General features: G+C 55.3%; 2 protein-coding genes across 3 annotated transcripts in view; both read left to right on the forward strand.

The window, feature by feature from the left end:
* Positions 1 to 11,752, forward strand: part of BEAN1 (brain expressed associated with NEDD4 1) — a 36,738-nt gene extending 24,986 nt beyond the window's left edge. Inside the window, exons 3-5 of one of the 2 annotated variants that reach the window (XM_045442989.1) lie at positions 1,883 to 2,146; positions 8,486 to 8,633; positions 9,592 to 11,752. In XM_045442989.1, the coding sequence (XP_045298945.1) occupies positions 1,883 to 2,146; positions 8,486 to 8,633; positions 9,592 to 9,919 (740 nt within the window). In that variant the 3' untranslated portion in view covers positions 9,920 to 11,752. The remainder of the gene's footprint in view (positions 1 to 1,882; positions 2,147 to 8,485; positions 8,634 to 9,591) is intronic. The other variant, XM_045442990.1, reaches the window with a different exon arrangement.
* A 6,300-nt stretch (positions 11,753 to 18,052) lies between these two features.
* On the forward strand, positions 18,053 to 20,166 carry LOC123579262 (spermatogenesis-associated protein 2-like protein). Its single transcript, XM_045442978.1, has 2 exons — positions 18,053 to 18,448; positions 19,062 to 20,166. Exons 1-2 carry the CDS (start codon positions 18,107 to 18,109, stop codon positions 20,160 to 20,162), a joined length of 1,443 nt encoding a protein of 480 aa, XP_045298934.1. The 5' UTR covers positions 18,053 to 18,106; the 3' UTR covers positions 20,163 to 20,166.
* Positions 20,167 to 20,483: the final 317 nt, after the last annotated feature.

Here is a 20,483-nt window from a genome sequence, read left to right on the forward strand (position 1 = left end):
AGATTAATTTCTCAACTGGCCATGCAGGCAGGCACCTGTGCCAACTGGCTCCATCTGCAGGCACGGGTGATGCCATCTCTGTGCCCAACTGGTAATGAGACAGGCACTGCCGGGGGGGGGGGGTTGAGGCTCTCATCTGATGCCAAGGCCGTGGAGGGAGGAGCATCCTCAAGGTGACCCTGAGGGGCCAGCACCTTGCTGCATGCTGAGGAGGACAGGCACGTGTGCACACATCCAACACTAGGGGTTCACGCTGGGCACCTGCAGCCTTGATGGGCCAGCTGTCTGGTGCCATGTCTGCCTTGAGTCATGGGTGACCAGTGTGTCCCAAGTCATGCACACACTGAACAGGACACACTGAACAGGACAGTGTGTGGACCCCATACACTTCTACCTTCTCCAAGGAGAGCTGATACTGTGGACACTCCTAAGTCCTGCTCTTGGCTTCGGATGTGAGAGGCCACATAGTGAGGAGGAAGAGGGTGACATTGGTTGGACAGCTGGCTGGCCTGTACTTTAATGGAGAGAATATGGTAGCAGGTGGCCACTGGCTTAGCTCTAGTCCAAGCCAAAGCCCTAGCCCCCAGCTCAGGAGTGGTAGCATGGGGCACTGGGGTCACACTAGATGAGTGGGGCCAAAAGCTCCATTTCATGCCCAGGTATAATCACTGTGTGGAGTGCTGTGTTGAAAAAGATGCTGAGGCTGCCTCCTGGACCAAACAGGAAACAGAACCATTGTCAGTAGCTTCTGCCACTGGCCCAGCTTGAGGGAAGAGTGGTGGGCTTGTTCCATGTCCACAGCCAAAGACTGATTCTTCCTAAACTGAGGTCACACTGGATGACTGAAGCAGATCTCTTTTGCCTGAGACACGGACAAGGCGGGGAGCCTCATTTTGCCACCTTTCATCTCTGGGTCTTGAAGAAAAATGGAAAACTTTAGCTTAGGGTAGCTAGCTGACAGCCAAGGGAATAAAAATAAGAAGCTGGAACTTCATCAAAACCTTAAGCCGTCACAACCAGTCAAGAGCAGACACAAAACCAAATTCTGTACCTTGTTGAAAGTGGGGTACTGAAGTCTCCAACTGTTACTGTTGCATCGTGGGTTTCTCCCTTCAGCCTTTGTTCCATGTATCTTAGGACTGTGTTCTTAGGTGCATATATGTTTATAATTGCTATAGCTTTCTGATGGGTTGACCCTTTGTCATAAAATGTCCCTCTCATCTCTAATGGCATTTTTTGTTTTAAAGTCTATTTTTTTCTAATATTAGTATAGCCACTCTGGGAGGCCTCCTCTGATCTGATCTGATCTGACCCCCTGACACGTCTGGGTCAGTTACCACTTGATCTCCCTAGAGTGCCCCGGGTAAGGTTTCACCCCGGAGCAGGAGGCCAGCGTTAGAGGCCAACAGAGTTGGTCCTCATACTTTGACCTTCTGTGCATTCCCCACCCCTTGCCAAGACCTTGGTAAGGTTACGCTGACCTTCCAACCTCATGTCTTGGTGGAATGGAGTCCCTGTCTAGTACTGAGTCTTGGGTTCCAGCCTCAGCTCTGCCACTCATTTGCTGTGTGGCTTGGGCAAGTTCATTACCCTCTCTGAGCTTCTCTTTTGCTATCTGTGAGTTAGCTGCGCTCTCAGGACAGAGGCTGGAGAGGAGAGGAGGGGAGGTCAGCCGCCATTGGCAGAGGCTCCCGCAGGCCGCAGGACACAGCGCTGCTCCCTTCCTCCCTGGCACGAGAACAGCTAGGACACAGTCCATGGGGTGGACCCCAGACGGTCCTCCATTTATTTAGGGACAAATAACTCACAGGGCAGCATGTATGGAGGAGAAATTGTGGCAGGTTCTGTGCCTTAGTCCAGTGTCCTCTCTCTTTGTTCCCAGTAGCTCGCTACAACCGTACCAGCTATTTCTACCCCACGTTCTCAGAAAGTTCGGAGCACAGCCACCTGCTCGTGTCTCCTGTGCTGGTGGCAAGTGCAGTCATAGGTGTGGTCATCATCCTCTCCTGCATTACCATCATCGTTGGCAGCATCCGCAGGGACCGGCAGGCCCGGCTCCAGCGTCACCGCCACCGCCACCGCCGCCACCATCACCACCACCATCACCACCGCCGCCGCCGCCATCGAGAGTATGAGCAAGGCTACGGTGAGCTGCCGTCCACCCCGGGCCCAGCCTCCCATCCAGCTGTGACAACCCATGGGGGGGAGGGGGCAGCCCTGTCATGGTGGGGGCGGGCAGGGTGGTTGGCAGGGCATCCAAGAGGTGGTCAGGAAGAGACCAGAGACACTCACCAGAATGCTCTTGGGTGCCTGAGAAGTCCAGTAGTCTGCCAAGGGTGAGGCTGAAGGTCAAAGAGAGGATGTGGTGCTACTCCCCAGCCTTGGCCACTGTTGGTCCAGGCTTTACTGACAGCTGGTCCAGCTGGTGCCTAGATGGAGAGACAGATGGAGAGAGGGATGAGGGGAGCAGAATAACAAGAAAGATCGGTAGGGGGTAAGGACATGGATAGGTGGGGGCACTGGGCGGGATGAGTGAGTGGATGGACCAGAAGCTGGATGGAAAGATGGATGCGTGGGTGGGATGGGGGATGGATGGCTAAATGGGAGGGTGAAAGGTGGATGAATGAAGAGATGGATGGATGGTTGGATGGGGGGTGGACAGAGGTGTGGACTGGGTGGGATGTGCGAGTGCATGGATACAGGCGATAGGTGTGGATGGATAGAAGATGGGTAGATAGGAAGGTAGAGGGATGGGTAGTGGGGGGGTTGGATGGGTACATGAATAAGTGGATGGATGAATGATGGCATGAATTACGAGTAAATGAATCTATCCCCAGAGAACTGGCAAAATGCAAACAGAACTGGTCTGAGAGTTTCCCCGTTAGAGGAATTACCCTTACACAGATTTGGTTGCAATTCTTTGGCCGACCCGTTCCAGAAGTGTCCATTTGGCCAGAAGGCCTGAACTTTTTACAGACTACAGCCACCTGACTCTGCGTTACACTTGGAAGGGGCCAGTTATCTAAAAGCCGCAGGAAGGAACTCAATCCATTCAATTCTCAGACCATTGTCAATGGCAGGAAAAAGCCTGCCCTGAGGCCTGATGGGACCTCTGCCGGACTTTGGGGGTGGTATATCCCCAGAGGCCACCATCACACTATACAGTAGGCAATCTGGAGGCTCCAGAGCCGTGGCAGGGCCCAAGAGCCTTCCTTCCTACAGGGCAGACAGACCTTGAGAGAAAGAAAGAAAGGAAAAATTTAAAAACAGGTTAGATGGGATCTCATCAGCCTGGACCTTGGGAGGCCTGAAATCCACAGCCCCCTCCCAACACGCCCTGATTAGCCGGAAGCTTTGGGCCACTTCCTGTTCCTTTCCACACAGTTAACTGATTGAGGAAGGTGACACCTTTTAGCGATTAAGGACACTCACAGTTGGTGTGCTAAAGTAAGTAGGAACAGGGAGGTGGGCGCTCACTGCAGGTCTAGCCCTTCTCACGCAGAATCTCATTTAATCCTCGCAGCAGTCCTGGAGGCAGCTGCTGTTTATTGCCTTCCCAACTCACAGATAAGGAAGTTGAGGTTGGGGTATTCAGGCTATTGTAACAAAAATACCATAAACTGGAAGGCTTGTAAACAAGAGAAATTTATTCCTTAGCTCTGGAGGCTGGGGACTCCCAAGATCAAAGCACCTGCAGATTTGGTATCTTGTGAGGGTCTGCCTCTGGCTCATAGGGGAGCCTTCTCCCTGTGTCCTCACATGGTAGAAGGGACAAGCTAGCTCTCTGTGGTCTCAGGACACTGATCCCAACTATAAGGGGTCCACCCTCATGACGTAATCATCTCCCAAAGGCCCCACCCCCAATTAGTAGCACCTTGGAGGTTCAGATTTCAATATACGAATGGGTGAGGGGGTGGAAAGAAACATTCAGACCAAAGCAGGGTGGCTAAGTAACCTACCTAGGGTCACACAGCCAGGTGGACCCCAGATTTGAGCCCAGGTGGCCTGATCTGGATTCCTGCAGGATAATCACTGCATAGCACTGCCTCGGAGGGGCTGGTGGTCACGCCCCTGAGGGAGGTTGCTGGTATGGGGGCAATGCCAGCAGGCGCCCTGCATGAGCTCAAGGCACTGTCTGGCAGACACACTCAAGACCTAGGGGCCCTTCAGACCTGGATGTTGCTCCTGTGGCAATGCCGTCAGGAGAAGTCAAAGAGCAGGAAGCTGGGCCTCTGGACAAGACACAGAGAGACATCACCGTGGCAGGGATGGCACAATGGAAGAAAGATGTGGCAGGTCAGTGGTTCACCCTCACTGCCCAACAATGGAGACTAAACAGAAAAGTCAGCATTAATAAAGCAGATGTCGAAAGCTCAGCCAGCCCAGTGTCCTCTAGAGTCCCCAGAAGCCAAGGACTCCCCAAGAAGCCAAGCCAGGAGCATTACCCAGACCAGCCTGACCCTCAGGGAGGGCAGGACTCCTGCCCAGAGAATGCCCACCCCCGGCAAGGAGCCCACGTCCCACTCTCAGCCTCCCACTATGCTGCTGGTCAGGCCCAGGATGGCCACCCTGCCGGCCTCCCATGGCCCCACTCTTGCCATCCCTTCCTCCAGCTTGTCCTCAAGCACTTCTTTTGTGCTCCTTCCCAACTCCACTCCTTTGCACATGCCCTTCCTAGGCCGAGAATGCCATTCCCTGTACTTCCCCCACTGACAAAAGCCTGCTTGTCCTTCCAGATACAATTCAAATGTCATTTCCCTTTGGGAGCTGCTCTGGCCCCCTCATCCCTTCCAGGCAGGGTTGAATCACCCTTCCCTGCACTTCCTTGACTTACCCACACTTCTCCCAATGTTCCTGTCATGGGATGACAGGGAAAGCAGGGCTGTGTTACATCAGGGAGAGCAGGGCCTGTGAGTAGCTCTCACCCAGCTGGGCCCATAGCCCCACACAGGATCTGACCCAGAGAACATGCTCCACAGGCAAGGGTAAGAACGACCTCATTTCCTCCTCACGGCAAGAGCTGTGTTAGCCCATTTTAAAGACTGGGCAACCAAAGCAGCTTGTTGAACAGCCTGAAAGCACCAGGCCTGGGCCTGGTACTTAGAGCATAGGAGAGGGGCCCACGATAGATCCCAAGCTGAAGTTTGAGAGGTCAACCTTGGCCTCAAGGAGGCAAATGGCCCTGGGGGTCACAGGGCCAGTGCCACACAAGCAAGGCCCTGGCCCTGATCTCTGGAGTAGGTGGGTTGACGGCAGGTCAGAGCCAGGCCAAGTCTGGGGACAGGCCTCTGCTGCTGTGTGCTGACAGACAGCAGCCCTGCGTCCCTGTCATGATGGGTACCCATTTGTGGGGCTCCCGCCTCCCTGCCCCACTTCTCTTCTTAGCTCTTGCCTTGGCACCTCCCTGGGGCCCCAGTGGGGAGCCCAGAGGCACTGATGCCCCCCACAGCTTCCTCTGGCCTTCTGGAGGGAACACAGAGGCAGCCAGGAGCCTTGGAAAGATGCCAAGGAGGAGAAGGAAGCCTGCTGTGGTGCACAGCTGTGGGGAGAACAAAATAGCAGAGCACCACAAGCACCCACCTGTTGGCACTGGGGGACCCTCTGTCCTACAGACACCCCCTCCCCCTGGTGCTAGTGATCGAGGCTCTCCTGGTCTCACTCCTGCCACGCTGCCTGCTTCTTCTCAGACTTTTTTGTAGATTCCCATTCTCTGAGGAGAGGAATATCAAGGTCCCTCAGAGCCCAACCCTTGGCCCTGGGCCCTCTAGAGAGGGCCCTCCCCGCTCCATCTCAGCCACCTGCCAGCTTCTAGCACCACCCATCAGCCTCGGCCAGGCCCCCCAGGTATTTCTCCTTGAGGGCTTATGGGCCCCTCAGACCCCAGATTCCAAAATGGCCTTCACCTTCCACATCCCACTGTACAACCTCGGGGAAGTTGTTCAACCACTCACTGTGCACCACAGGTGAGTCATCTATATGATGGGTGGGTACACAGGGACCCTGAACTGTGGACACTTCCATCCTCCGCTCAACACCCCTCAGTGGCTCCCCACTGCCCTCAGGACCAAGCTGGCCCTCCTCTGCCTATCCACAGGACCCTCCTGCAGTCTGGCCAGGCACAGAAAGAGGAGCCAATAAATGACTGAGAATGAATGAATGAATGAATGAATGAATGAATGAATGAAACCCTATTTCCATAAGATGGAAAGATCTTGCGTTTTAGGAGACAGATCTGCTCTCCTCTTACTTGCTGGGGTTTGGAGAAAGTGGCCCCACCTCTCAGTTTCTACGTCTGAGAGCAGGAGATGGCCACTGTGCCCCCACAGTTGTGAGGGTGAGTGTGGTCATGAGGATAGCACACAGGAGGTGCCCATGGATGTAAATTCCTGCTCCCCACTCCCAGGCTTGTCAAGGGATGTGCACTGGGGTTTGGGCTAAATCATGAACCAAGGTGTTTCTTACTTTTGGTAAAGAAAGGGATAAGGGGTGTCACTTTCCATGAGGGGGTTAGGGGGGCTTCTGGAGGCCTGGACCATCTGGATCTGTGCTGACATGGAAGATGGGGAAGGAGAAATTACTAAGAAAGTAATTTGGGGAGTTCAAATGAGGGGTCAGGGGAGTCTTTCCAACTGTTCCTCAGGAGCTCTGTTGGGAGTGAGCTGGGTCATTTCGGGATTTGGGGTCTGAGCTAGGTGAGCGCCTCAGAGCAGTCCCAGTCTCCCTAATTTGCTGAGCCCCCAGGATGCCCAAGAAAAGCAGCCACGGAGAGAGGCGAACGAACGGCAGTGTGGCTTGGCCTCATCAGCTCTTAGGCCTACCTACCAGGGCCACTCCCACTTGGTTCCAGGGCCCGGCCTCTGCCTTCCAGGGTTTGGACAGCCACAACCCCCTGCATGGTGGTTCTTTCCCGAGTTTCTTCCTCAAGTTCTTCCAGAAATTCTCACCCTTCAGCTGCTGCCCTAAAGGGAAACAAATCTCATTTCAGCTCCTTTTTATAGCATGCATTATTGGGTACCTTTTCCCTAGTACAAAAGTAATATGTGTTCACCATGGAAAATTTTAAAATACATAAAATCTAAAGAAGAAAATAAGGGTCACAATCCTGTCGTCAAGACAGAGCCACTTTTAATGTGTTTGGAATATTCTCTTCTGAGAGCTTTCTCGATGTCAGTAGATAACCTTGGGATTACATCTGCAGATAGAGTTTCACGTCCAGATTTTTCTACTCACCATGGTATCATGAGTGGGAAAAAGAAATTAGGGAAGAAAGAGCAGTCTTTATGGTTATACAGACTGCGCGGGAATTCCAGCTCCATGACCCTGAGCCTCAGCTTTTTAATCTGCCTGTAGAATGGGGACGGACAGTGCTGCTGATCTAAAAGAAAGGTCATGAGCCCCACCCCGGACAGATAAACCCCGCCCCTGGTGTTGAGTCCTGCTCTCTGAGGGGAGGAGCCATCTGAGAGCCCACTGTGGGCAGGGGACTTCATGCCTCAGCCGTCTTTGCAGCTCCCACTGTCCCATAGCCCCTGCTAGAACTGTCAGAAACGGGGCGATGGAGAGCTGAGAGTGAGGAGACAGGATATCCAGCTGCCCTCTGGCCCTACCAATAATTTGCTGTGTGGCCTCTGGCAAGTCACTGAGCCTCTCTGAACCACACTGGTAGAATGAGAAGATTGTGCTCTATCAGCACTTCCTAAGCAGTGTTACTAGATCTAAGAAAAGAAGATTCTGTCGTCAGATGTTGCATAAGCACAGTCAAATGTGTTTCTCAGCTGCAGGACTTCTCAGAGCCTTTGATGTGCTGATATGTGATGTGTACACACACACGCACGCACGCACAGAAGAGAATGCAGTATATGGAGTCATTAGAAATCACAGAAGCACCTTTTCTCTTGGATAATTGCAGTGAATGATGTGTGCAAGGAGTAGGGAGGCCTGACCCCAGAGACCTCTGTAGCCCTCACTCCCTAACTCTCCAGTTTCATGCCCAGCCTTTCTCCATAGTTCAAAGCTTCCGTTTCACACCACACTCTTCCTTCTCATCTCCTTCCTTGGCTCAAGCTGGTCTGTTCCCTCTGCCTTGCCTGTCCCCCTTCTCTTGGCTAATTCCTAGATAAGACTCAGCTGTAGGAGCCCCTCCTCCAGGAAGCCCTCCCCGACCTCCAGGCTGGGTCGGCCCATCTCTGCCACAGGACTGGTACTGCATCTATCAAATCTCATGACACACTGCTCAGTACAGAGCTGTCCCCAGGCCAGGCTGCTTACCACCCTGGGAGCCCCACTTTCTCTCTGAGACCCCAAGCCCAGTGCAGCATCAGTGCTCACATTCTGGGGCCATCTCAGAGAGGATGGTAGGCAGCTGTGCTTGGTGAGGGACCAGGCGGTGAGCTGGAGAAAACAGAGTCTCAGTGGCCTCAGGTAGACACGTAAGGACCTCCCTGGCCCCGGCCTAAAGCCCAGGCTGACTGTCTGTCCTCTGCAGTGTCTGATGGGACCTACAGCCGCTCGAGCCACAGGATTCGCTACAGCTGCAGCCCTGTGGAAGACTGGTCCCCGCCCTTAGATCTCAGCTCTGATGGGGACGTGGATGTCACAGTGCTTCGAGACCTGTACCCAGATTCTCCCCCAGGGTAAGCAGGCCACTTGAAGGAGGAGGCTATGAGAGGGAGGGCCATTGGGTGTGAATCCCCAGCCACCAAGGGAAATAGCAACACTCCCCCCAAATGGTGTAAATGCAGAAAATATCTTCTCAGTGGGTGTGGCCATCTCCTGACCAAGCAGGTCCCAGTGGGGCAGATAGACTCAACAGATGTCACCACAAGACACTAGAGAAGGAAGAGAAAAGTTCAGCTCCTTCAGACTGGGGTCGAGAGTAGAGGGTCCAGGCCCCAGCTCCTTACTATATGCACCCAAAGCCCAAATCACACCCACTGGGTCAGGGGTCATTATGTCCAAACTGTTCCCGTGGCCATGAGGTGGGACTGTCCCATTGGGGGATTCTTCTCTGGGGGGGGGGGGGGGCTTTGCATTCTCCCTGCCCCCCTCGGGCAGATCACCCACAGGTTAGTATTTGAAAAAAGAAGAGAGGTCAGGGCCTCCATCACCTCCCTACCAGGAGACCCCTCAGACCCCAGAAACAGCCATATACCCCCATCACCCTTTACCCCCTGGGGGGCAGTGGGTGCTTTTGTGGCCCTGCAGCTTCGGGTCTGGAAGGGCCACTTTGGGGTGACTTGAGACCCAAGAGGGTCAGGCAGCCCGAGGTTGCTCCCACTAGCACTGCTCACACCGGAAGATGCTCCATCAGCAGGGGCCACGGTTGTTCTGAGCAGTCTGAGACCCAGGGTTTGGTGACAGGCCCCCCAATATCCACACAAGTTCAGGACCAGAATCCGGCCTCAGTGGTTCTGGGGTGCCTTTCCTGGGGGAGTTGAGGGTTTCATTAGAGCTGGCATGGCAGAGGCCTGGCTTGGTCCACACCAGGGCAGCTGCCCCTGCTGATGGGCTCCCGGCCCTTGGGGAAAGACATCTGCACCTGCCCCTAAGGCCAGGTTCCGCAGGGCCCTGAGGGAACCTCTTCTCTTGTAGTTATGAGGAGTGTATGGGGCCAGGTGCCACCCAGCTGTACATCCCCACGGATGCACCACCACCCTACTCGCTGACCGACTCCTACCCCGTGCTGGATGGCATCATCGATGTGGGCGGTGGCCGTCACCAGCAGGCACAGAGGATCCTCGGCCAGGGTGGCCTCCGCACCGTCTCCATGGATACCCTGCCCCCTTATGAGGCTGTGTGTGGGGTCAACCCCCCATCAGGTCTGCTGCCGCTGCCAGGACCAGAACCAGGGCCAAGGAGCCCCCAGGGCTCACCCATCACAACCTGGGCCCTGGTCTCTGGCCCAGAAAGGATTCTGTGAGTGACCCAGCTAGCTAGGTCCTCCCGGTCCCTCGGGCTGAGCCACAAAGGGCGTGCACACACACACACACACACACACACACACAAGGGCATGCACACACACACATACACTGATATGCACACACAGCACTCCCACATGCACACACATATACACAATCGTACACACACACACTGACACACCCATGTGCGCACACACACATCCAGATATGCACCACACATGTACAGACATGTGCATACACACAGCCCCCCCCTACATCCACACAAAACCATCTGCTAAGGTTTCATTAAAAATGAAGCTTTCTTGACCTCCCGTCTCCTCCCCAGCCTGTTGGCCATGCCTCTGCAGACAATGCTGGGAGAAGACAGGTGGAGAAGGGACAAGAGCTTGCTCTTCCCTCTCCCTGGCCTGTTTGCCTCTGCCCTCACCTGGCAGGCTGTGCCCAAATTCTGATTCTGCCTCCAGAAACTGCTCGACCATCCCAGGTCAGCCGCTTGCCCCCTCCACCGCGGGGCAGCGTGCCCTCCTGGCTGGTGGGACAGGCTTCAGTGAGGTTCAGCTATACACTGTACCTCTCCCTCAATTCCAGGGCAGCCACAACATCACCACCCTGCCACTTATGGGGCAAGGGACACGGGTCTGGGGGCTCAGGCACAACCTGGAGGTCCTCACCACCCACCTTGCCCCCTCCCTAACCCAGCGCCCGCAGCCTGGTTGTGCTGGCGGAGTTATTTAGGAGGCCCCCACCCCAAGCGGCAGGTGATAAGCAGGGTCCTTGGTGGGCGTGTGACGATGGTGGTGGTGGGTCAGAGCTGTCCCCATGTCAGTCCAAACACTGCCCAGGGCTGAGGGTCTTCGAAGAAGAGGAAGGCGGCCTAGGCACAGCTCTGAGGGAAAGAAGTGGCCCCTTGCGAAGTGTGCGTGCCCAGCTGACCATTATGAGCCAAGTGTGGGCTGTCCTCCTGGGTGGCCGCTCCTGGTTGAGAATTATGAGCCGATGTGTTCTGGTCCTGCCCTCCAGGGTGTGTGCAGACGTACAAGAAAGGGGAAGCGGGCCCCCTAAATACTAGCATGCCACCACGAGAGGCCGCATTTGGGCCTCACTGCCAGGGGCTCCACAGAAGGAGATATATGGGCATGACTGCTCATAGAGTGGCCCACAAATCCCAGCAAATCCCATCCGAGACCACGCAAGTAACAGAGCTGATTTCTGAAGACCCAGCCTGCCAGAGAGGGGCAGCCGAACATCTTCACGGAATGTCCCGCCAGCATTGCCGACGGCAGGAAGTGGAGCCTGGAGCCCACCCTGCCCCCCACCCCCATCCATCCCCTACCCACATTCCAATTCCTCTATTGAAGGGCTAAGATATTTCAGTAATCCCTTTCTTGAGAAGGAGGGTATCCAGGATGGCAATCGTGAATTTTATTTTCTGTAGAAATAGGATTTCTTCTGGTGCAGAACTGAAAGAAATCCGTCCAGAGGTTCTGTGGCATCCTGGCACGCCCGACTCCCACCAGGAAAGGGACCTTGTTTACAAGCAGTTCTGTCCGCCTCTGTGGTGTACTGTTTTCTAGGCAAAAAATATCTGTCTGTTGTACTGTATAGCCTTTAAATGCACTCCAGGGATGAGACTTTTAAGAAATGCATCCTGCTTCTGCAACCCTAGAGAGTACTGGGGGGAAAAAAGATTAAAATCCCTAAGTACTCATCAGTGTTTGAGGGGTGGAGCTAAACAGCTTTTCTTGTTCCTGGATTAAGCGCTACATAAGCAACAATGTATCTTTTCTGTGTTCAAAATAAATATATCGTATCAATAAAAATGTTGCAAGAAATAACATTCTCAAAGAGTCCATGGACTGCAGGAGGGGGGGTGCAGGGCAGCGGGTGGGCTCGCACCATCTGACAAAACAAACAGCAGCAAACTGAAGTATCTTATTTCCCCCAAGATGGGCAGCCCTGGAAGCGTCACTTTCCTCTTGGCATGGATATTTGGTGAGTCGGTGCCTTACACGAGTTCCTTTTTTTTTCTTAACCTCACTGAAACCCGACATCCTCTCTCAGAGACTTGTCCAGCGTAAACGTCACCAAGACGGGCCATAAGTTTTGGACTTGACTCCGGGAACCCCAGGGACTGCACATCTTCCTTTCACAGCGGTTGACTCTCAGCACCCTGATGGCTTCTTCAACTCCGAGAAAGGGGGGGTGGGAGAATTTGTAATTGGACTGAAGTGAGTTGGTTCCTTTTCGTTGAAAAGATTCTTTCCCGTGCTCTCAGCTTTGGTGGTTGGTCCCTTGGCTGACAGAGGCTGGTTCCCTTCCACTGTCATCCTGCCCTCCCACTCAGACTCAAGCGGCCTCCACCAGCATAGTCCTAGACCCCTGAACGCCCTGAAAGCGGGTCGATCCTGAGGAAAGGCCAGGTCCTAGCCGTCCTGCATCCAGTCCAAGCCCACACTGCCACCTGCTGGCTGCCTGCTGTCAGTGCTCAAAGCAAACACGTCGGGCCCCTGGAGAGGAGCACTTCCCCTTCTCCCACTTCCAAATCTACTGACCGCGGACATTAGCAGTTGGAGACAGGACTTGGTTGGGTTTTGAGCTGGTCTGCCACCTTTGCGATGTTCCATGAGGTTTAACCATTCAAGCATTCCATTTTCAGGAGTCCCTCCTGCTTGTCAGTTTTTCTCTCTCTGGGCACAACAGCCTGATGCCCTAAGTAAGCCCATCTCCCCGTATGCAAAATAATTATTCCTTGGTCTGAAACACCACTGTGAGTGGCTGGGGTGCCACCTCCGTGCTCTGGGGCCCTCTCCCTGGGAATGAATGTAGCGGCCCTCATGGTGATGGTGTCCAGTCCCGTGCTGACTCCAACCTGAACCACCCCATGCCAACACCCGGTTCCAACAACACACAGGATCCCCCTGGATGGGGTGGGCTTGGCATTTCCTGCCTCCCCCCATCCATGACACAGCCCGTGTCCACATACAGTGCCACATGCAATGTCCTTCTGCACACTCCTACAAGGAAACTAGCCCCCTCTTTCTGCCAGGGCCTGAGAGTTGGAGCCAAAGAGCACACCCCAGGCAGTGGGCTCAGCCTGGGGCTCATTAGGGCCCCAGTGAGATCGGAGGTGACAATTCTCAGGATGGCAGGAACAGGAGGGGGCAGGACCAGACCCTGGGACAGGAGGAGGGTCAAGGGATTGATGAGGAAGGTGACCCGGGAAGCACCAAAAGCAAGGGGGCCGTGAAACAAGGAAGGGAAGGAAGCCAATTCAGGGTGTTGTGGTCACACGGGTCCCCTTCCAAGGGGCACGAAGTGGAGAGCACACCTCACAGCCCCCTGCCAGGAAGAGGGGGTAGATTTCTCCCACTGGCTCTCAGACTCTCAAGGGTCACTGTTGGAGGCCACCCTTTGGAGAACATTAGCCCTGCCCCCCTGTGCAGCTGAGCGGACTTCTCTGGCCAGAGAAAGTCTTCAGACAGGAGGGTTGCAGCTGCTGACAGATAAAGTCCTCTCCACGGTCAGCATGGTCTGCCACTGTGCCAGTACCTATGGGCACGGTGCGTTCCAGGGTCTCGGACAGGGCGTCAACAACATCTGCCTCACGCGCGTAGCAGAAATCACCAGACGAAGGAAGGACCGTGGATACAACCTATGGCTGCCCGCAGCTGCTCCTTGGGACACCGACCGGCTCCACCTGGCGAAGCCCACCCGCACATATACACCCACGGCTCTCTCACACCAAGTTCCTCGTGACACCCTCAGACACACGCCCACGTGGAGCATCACTCAGCTCCCACTATGCTTGCGCAGGCGGCTTTGGGGCACACACACTAGTGCCCCCACACTCAGAGCTCACACACTCCGGGGTCCCACGTGCACACTCCAAGGCCACCCACTCAATTCAGGCATCACCGCTGGTGCCCACCTGATGACTGACCAGGTTGTGGGCCACGAACCGTGGAAGGACAGGCAGCTTCGATGTGTGAGAGAGCAAATCTTCTGTCGTGGGCTCTGCTCTGCTTGACCTCACGCTGAACCTCTCAGGCCAGGTGAACTCTCTCAGTCAGAGCCAATTACCGTGGTCAGGCCGGTATTTCCGGGCTGCAGCAGGCTGGGCACGCCCTTGCCCCCAGGGTCACAGCCCAGCTGCGCCTGCTCAGCGTCTCTCCTAGGAATCCCGGGGCTCCAGGCGCCCAGGCCCAACGGTCACAGCCCCAGCCATGCCACACTGACTCCCCACCCGCCCGACCCCTGTGGTCCTGGGGCCGCCCAGCCTTCTGCTCCTTAGCTTGTGGCTGCCTGATCCGTGACCCACCACAAAACTGGCACTACTTGGATTACAGGGTAAAAGAAGGCGGCTTTGGGGGAACCCTCCACCCCCCGGGAAGCTCTGAGCACCGTCACCCACCCCCGTGACTCACTGCAAGAGACAGAAACCCAATTTGAAACTTCTTAAGCAAGAAAAGATATTTATTGGCTCACAGAACTAAATTGCCTAAGTGACAATTCTGACTTCAGGCATGGCCAGATCCAGGCAGTCCAAGAATATGGGCAGGTGTATTGTCTCTCTTGGTTCTGCTGCCCACCTTCATCCTCCCACAGGAGCAGTGGCTGTGGGCACCCCAGGTCTATGTTGGCAGGCTCATGATCCAGCCTCAAGGGTTATCTTACTGCCGGGCTCCAACATCTCCCCCTCCCCCCAGCCCTTCCCTTGCTGGACTGTTCCTGCGTGTCTGAACCATCCTTGCCAGACTGGGGGCCCAGGGTCAGGATTCAAGCTGGTTCTTCTCCGGGTGGTGGGCCCCCGGTGGGGGGAGGTGGCGGTTTGTGGAGTGGACAACTAGCGAGAATATTCAGTTCAATTCTGATGGAAACAGATTCCTCCCTGTGTTTCATGGCCTTGAGGACAGTAAGCACAGCGGTCCAGACCTGGGAGCCCCAGACCAGACAGCACCCACCCCTGTTCTCCCCGTGGCCTCTGAGCTGCTAGGCTTGGCAGGGGATTTGGGAGGCTCTGGGCAGCAGGGACAGCCCTGAGGGAAGGGTAGGTGCTAGGACCCAGGATGCTTGGCTGCCCCCTCTTCTGTCATCAGCTCACTGTGTGACCTTCGGCCAGATCCTTTCCTTCTCTGGGCCTCAGGACCAGCCCCCCAACATATCCCCAGTGCTCCCCTCACCTCCCTCTGCCCCCTGCATTGTCACCAAAGTTAGTCATCCTGGCAGGCAGAGAAAGCAGGTTCTCACTAAGCCAGTTACTCCCCGAGGGCCCAGAAAGTGTGAACACAAAGCCCACAGTTCAAGAGGCTACAGAGGCCCAGTGGGGAGGAAGCAGGCACTGGAGGAGCTGAGCTGACCCCAGCACCGAGAGCACAGGGAGGGGAATGGTTCCAGGCACCCTGCCCGGCTTCCCCCATCGTGATCTCGGTCCACCCTGGAGAGACAGTTCACAGGAACGATGGGTTCCCTGAGAACCGAGGAGCAAGATGTCCAGAAAGTGTGAAGTAGTTACATCAATAAGTAACTAACACACGGTGTGGGTGTGGTGGCGGAGATTAAATTGTGTGTACCAAGTTGTTACACTTTGGCTATGAATAGGAAAAAAGATACAAACTGTTTTATACACACACACACACACACACACCACCACCACCACCACCACCACCACCACCACTTTCCTTGGCCTGGTGACTGCCTCTTCAGCACAACTCGGTGGCCTGCAACTCTGTATATCCCCCTCCCCCAAATCTGCCATTTCCATTCAGTGCTCTTATAAATCTTTGGTATCAAGGAAAAAGCATGGCCTTGGGTTTCAGATAGTTTGGGTGTGGTAAACTATGTCCTCCAAAGGTGTCCAGGCCTGAATCCCCAGAACCTGGGAATATGTTACCTTCCGTGGCAAAGACACTTCGCAGGTGTGATTAAGGACCTTGAAATGAGGCGATTAGCCTGGGTCATCTGGGTGGGCCCAGTGTGATCACAAGGGTCCTCACCAGAGGGAGGCCACAGGGTCAAAGTCAGAGAAGATATGATGAACTGAAGTAGCAGGAAGAGAGAAATGAGAGATTTACACCCACTATATTCCAGAATGGAATGTAGCGGGGTCCATTTTCAAGCAGTACTCCAATTGGGAAGTGACTTCCCAACCACAGGGACAGGAATCTCCCTGGCCACTGAGCTCAGCAAAGACTGCAGGAGGCAGGGGAGCTAGAGACAGGAAGCAGAGAGCTCCCAGATGTGGTGAGCCCAGGTCTCAGGCAGGTCCAAGGCCAAGAACAAGGCAGATGCCCTTCCCGGTGACTGGAGGGCCAGGAGGCCAGTAGAGTCACAAAGCAACCTGAGGATCAAGAATGCTCGGCTGTGTAGACAGCGTGGGTGGCTCAGTTGGTTGAGCATCCAACTTCGGCTCAGGTCATGATCTCGCAGGCAGTTCATGAGTTTGAGCCCCTGTGCTGACAGCTCGGAGCCTGGAGCCTGCTGCAGATTCTGTGTCTCCCTCTCTCTCTGTACCTACCCCTGCTTACATTCTGTCTCTCTCTCTCTCAAAAATGAATGAACATTAAAACAATTTTTTAAAGAATGCTCGGTGGTGTTACTACAAGGTTACAACACCCCCTCAGTGGGGCTCTCCAGGCTGCGAGCCACCCAAGGGCAGGGACTTTATCTCCTTTGCTTCTGAAGCCCCCAGGTTGGCATGGACCGGGGACACGGGCTGGCTGCTCAAGGATAGCACTTCCCCCAAATAGCACAGGAGAACATGGAAAGGGAACCCGCATCTAAGAAGTTGGGAGATAGAACGCATGCCGCTCCCTCCCAGCAACTCACACCTGCTCTGTGAGAAGTCCTAAAGCCGAGAAGCCGAGGGACCGTAATTAAACCAGCAGAATCTATTTGGCCACAGGAAACTGTTACTCCCATAAGACTGATTACAAACCCCACCAAGTGCTCCTTATGGAGCACACTTTGAGAAATGCTGACCCACATGGAAGGAGTGAGTCACTGAGTGGCTGAGTGAGTGAATGATGACTTAATTATTGGGTGAATGAATGGAAGGAAGGAAGGAAGGAAGGGAGGGAAGAAAGCTGAAGGGAAGGAAGGAAGGAAAGCAGGTAGGGAGGGGGGAGGGAGGAAGCCTGGCTCTAAATATTGCTCCCTACTCCTATCTCCCCAAATTCACTTTGCCCTGCCTGGTGGTAAGGGGCTCAGACAGTGGAGGTGAATCAGGATCCTAATGGGTGCTGCCCTATTTATACCTGGGTCTGTTTTAAAGGGAAAATCCTGTTGTTTATTTAATGTGCTTCCTCCTTAGGCAAGGCTGGGGTATGATGAAAGACATTCTAGCATGATTGCGACTCCTCCAGGGCCATAGGGCATAAATGGGATCTCAGGTCTGAGAATAAGCCAGTGAACTGTAAAAAGACAAAAAAAAAAAAAAAAAAAAAAAAGGTGGAAAAACCAGGGAGGCAGGGAGATTGTTCCCCCAAAGCAGTCCCAGGATTTGTGTACCTATCATCTGGGAGGCAACCCTAGGAAGCACAACAGGAATCGGGAATTAAAACAAGGGTGGGAGAAGAGCCACTCATGAGGAGGTGTGCACTCATGAGCAGGTTACTGCAGGGGACAACCAGGGATGATCCCACTGGGGACCCCCTAAGAGAGTGGAGAACACACTCCAGAACTGTCCTGCCTGGGGCAAGAAGCTGGGAGTTCTATCCACCCACCCTCCTTGGCTGGTGTTAACACCCTGGGACTTGGAGCCTGTCCCACACACACCTGCAGCCCAAGAACATTCTCAAGCATGAGGCATAAGGAGCCTTAGCTGGTGGCATCCAAAGTGGGCTGGGGGTTATGGGCTGGCACGCAGTGTCGGCTACAGAGGGGTGTAGACGGCTGTGGGCACCGCTGTCTCTGTTTCCCCATTTGTTTAGGGGACGGGGCAAGGACCGAGCCCGACCTCAGCTCTGCTCCACTGGAAGGAGGTGGCACAGCCCCAGCAACCCTCAGGTCTGAGCCCCTCAGAGCAACAAGCAAAGGCAGAGCCGGGCTGTGTGTGGCTTTCTCTTTTGCTAGCACAACTTCCTCTTCAGCTTCCTGACTGAGCAGTGGGGCAGGACAGAGGCGGGCCAGCCTGGGCCTGGCCTAGAAAGGCCCACACAGCTCTCCTCGGCACCCAGCCCCTCGGAGCCACCATGAGCCAGCCCCAACACCCTGGGCCGGGTGAGGCTGCTCCAGAGACCCTCCTGGGTGACCTCATCAGCTACTACCAAGAGGAGGCAGGGGCCGGCCGGCTCCGGGTCTGCAGGCAAGCAGCCCTCACTCACAGGGCCCGACGGTTCTCCGACATGGGCCCCCCCCTTCAGCTCTGTCTGCCTGAACTTGTGGCCTCCAATCTGCGGGCCACTCACTCCCAGGGGGCACCCAGCCCTACCCAGCCTGTCTGCCATGAACTGGTGCAGGCACTAGAGTTCCTGGAGCTAATATCTGTCAACCTACTTCTGTTTCCCTGGAGGAAGGAAATCAGGTCCCTGAAGGTAGGCACCACCATGCCTCTGAGCAAGGGGGTCTCGGGTTGGAGACGGAGCTCTGCCTCTGGGGGAAACAGCGTGTCCATCATGCCCACTGACTTTGGTCCCATTTTATAGTTGGATAAACTGAGAGCCAAAGAGGTTAATGCAACTTACCTATGGTCACCAGCTAATAAGTAGAAGAGATAGACCTCAAACTCAGGCAGCACACCTTCCAACCGCTAAACTCTACTGCCTCTCTAAAGACAAGGAAGCAAGGAGCTCATAACAAACAGGAGAAGGAGTCTAGCTTTGGAAAGCTTTAATCTCTTCTGACTCCAGGCCAGGACTCCTGGGTTGGGAGCCAGGATATCGGAGCCTCACCCCAGCTCAATCTCTTGCTATGTGACTTGCGACAGGTCCTGTCCTGTCTCTGGGCCTCAGTGTGCCCTTCTATAAAATGGGACAGAGGATAACATGATCATGGACCAGATGTCCCTTTGGCCAAATGCCCCAGCCCAACGGCTTCTCAGGAGCCTCCAGTGCCCCCCTGGGCATCGGCCCTTGGTCCTGCCTGGCCATTCACAGCCACTTGGCTGGGCTGTGTCCCACCTCTAATAAACATCCCTGTTTGTTCCAGACATACACTGGAAACTTTGCCTACCGGGTGCAGCCTGTGCTTTCTGAACAAACACTGCACACCATTCTGGGCAGGCTGGGCTATGTGGCCACCTCTGAGGCGGAGTTTTCGCTGGTCCAGGCCATCAGCAAGGAGGACGCCAAGCAGATGGTGTTTGAAATCTTCCTGGCGAGAGTTACATGTGAGGCCATTCTGGGGACCTCGAGCAGGCAGGTCCTGGGACTGGGCAGAGAGAAACCCTACCGCAGGCGCAGCTCCAAGAGAAAGCTGGCGAAGGCCCACAACTGCCCCGAGGGGGCCCAGCCAGGCCCCCAAGAAGGGCTGGGATCTGAGAGGGCCCTGACTGAGGGCCCTGACCATCAGAGCACTGTGCCAACGGCCCCGAGCCTGTCTGAGGTCTCAACATCCCCCCGCACCCTCCGTGCCGGCCCCCAGCTCCCCCTGGACTCCCAGCGCCGTGCCAGCACACGCTCGGACAGTGAGGAGTTCTTGACCTGCTACAGTGACCTTGTTCTGCACCGGACACCCCTGTTCCCCAGGGACTTTCCCCTGCGAGGCCTGAAGGGAGACCAAGCCCAGGGCCCAGCCCCGGCTCCCAGCCCACCTGCAGGTGAAGCGCTCACCTCCTTGGGCAGCAGCGGTGAGTGGTCCCTGGTCCCCAGTGCAGCTCCTGAGAGCAGAGTGGTCACCATCCCCAGGCAGCCCCGGCTGACACCAGGCCCCCAGTTGTCAGGGAAACCCTTGGACCCAAAGCCAGAAGCACAGCCGGAGCCGGCCACCCCTGACGCAGACACTGTTCCTCCAAACACTTCCTCTGAGTTGGACGAGCTCTGTGAACACCTCTCCCACCTCCTCGGACCCCCAACTCTAGCAGACCATCCTGGGGGCCTCCCAGGCCCTGGGGTTGAGGACACTAGACAATCAGAACCTCTCACGGGGCCAGAGCCAGCCGCTGAGGCCGGGGGCCCAGACAGTAGGATCACCCAGCTCTGGAGGCCTACTCAGAACCCCCTCATGTATGAGGGCCCCCGACACTATGTTCCCCCAGGGGAGCTGGAGGGGCCAGTTCTGACCCAAGAACACCACCCAGGCAATAGCTAAAAAATGTCACCCCTGGGGGCGCCTGGGTGGCGCAGTCGGTTAAGCGTCCGGCTTCAGCCAGGTCACGATCTCGCGGTCCGCGAGTTCGAGCCCCGCGTCGGGCTCTGGGCTGATGGCTCAGAGCCTGGAGCCTGTTTCCGATTCTGTGTCTCCCTCTCTCTCTGCCCCTCTCCCGTTCATGCTCTGTCTCTCTCTGTCCCAAAAATAAATAAACGTTGAAAAAAAAAAATTAAAAAAAAAAAAAAAATGTCACCCCTGGATAATACAGGGACAGAGACCCAGACTGCTCTTCCACCAGGGAAGCGACCCCTTGGAGAGGTG

This window comes from Leopardus geoffroyi, chromosome E2 (genome assembly GCF_018350155.1).
Source record: "Leopardus geoffroyi isolate Oge1 chromosome E2, O.geoffroyi_Oge1_pat1.0, whole genome shotgun sequence".
Lineage (NCBI taxonomy): Eukaryota > Metazoa > Chordata > Mammalia > Carnivora > Felidae > Leopardus > Leopardus geoffroyi.

Bases quoted from the DNA above. Each gene is read 5' to 3' on its own strand.
- LOC123579262 (XM_045442978.1), top strand. From the start codon at position 18,107: ATGAGCCAGCCCCAACACCCTGGGCCGGGTGAGGCTGCTCCAGAGACC. The intron at 18,449-19,061 runs GTAGGCACCACC...TGTTTGTTCCAG, and splicing joins AGGAAATCAGGTCCCTGAAG to ACATACACTGGAAACTTTGC.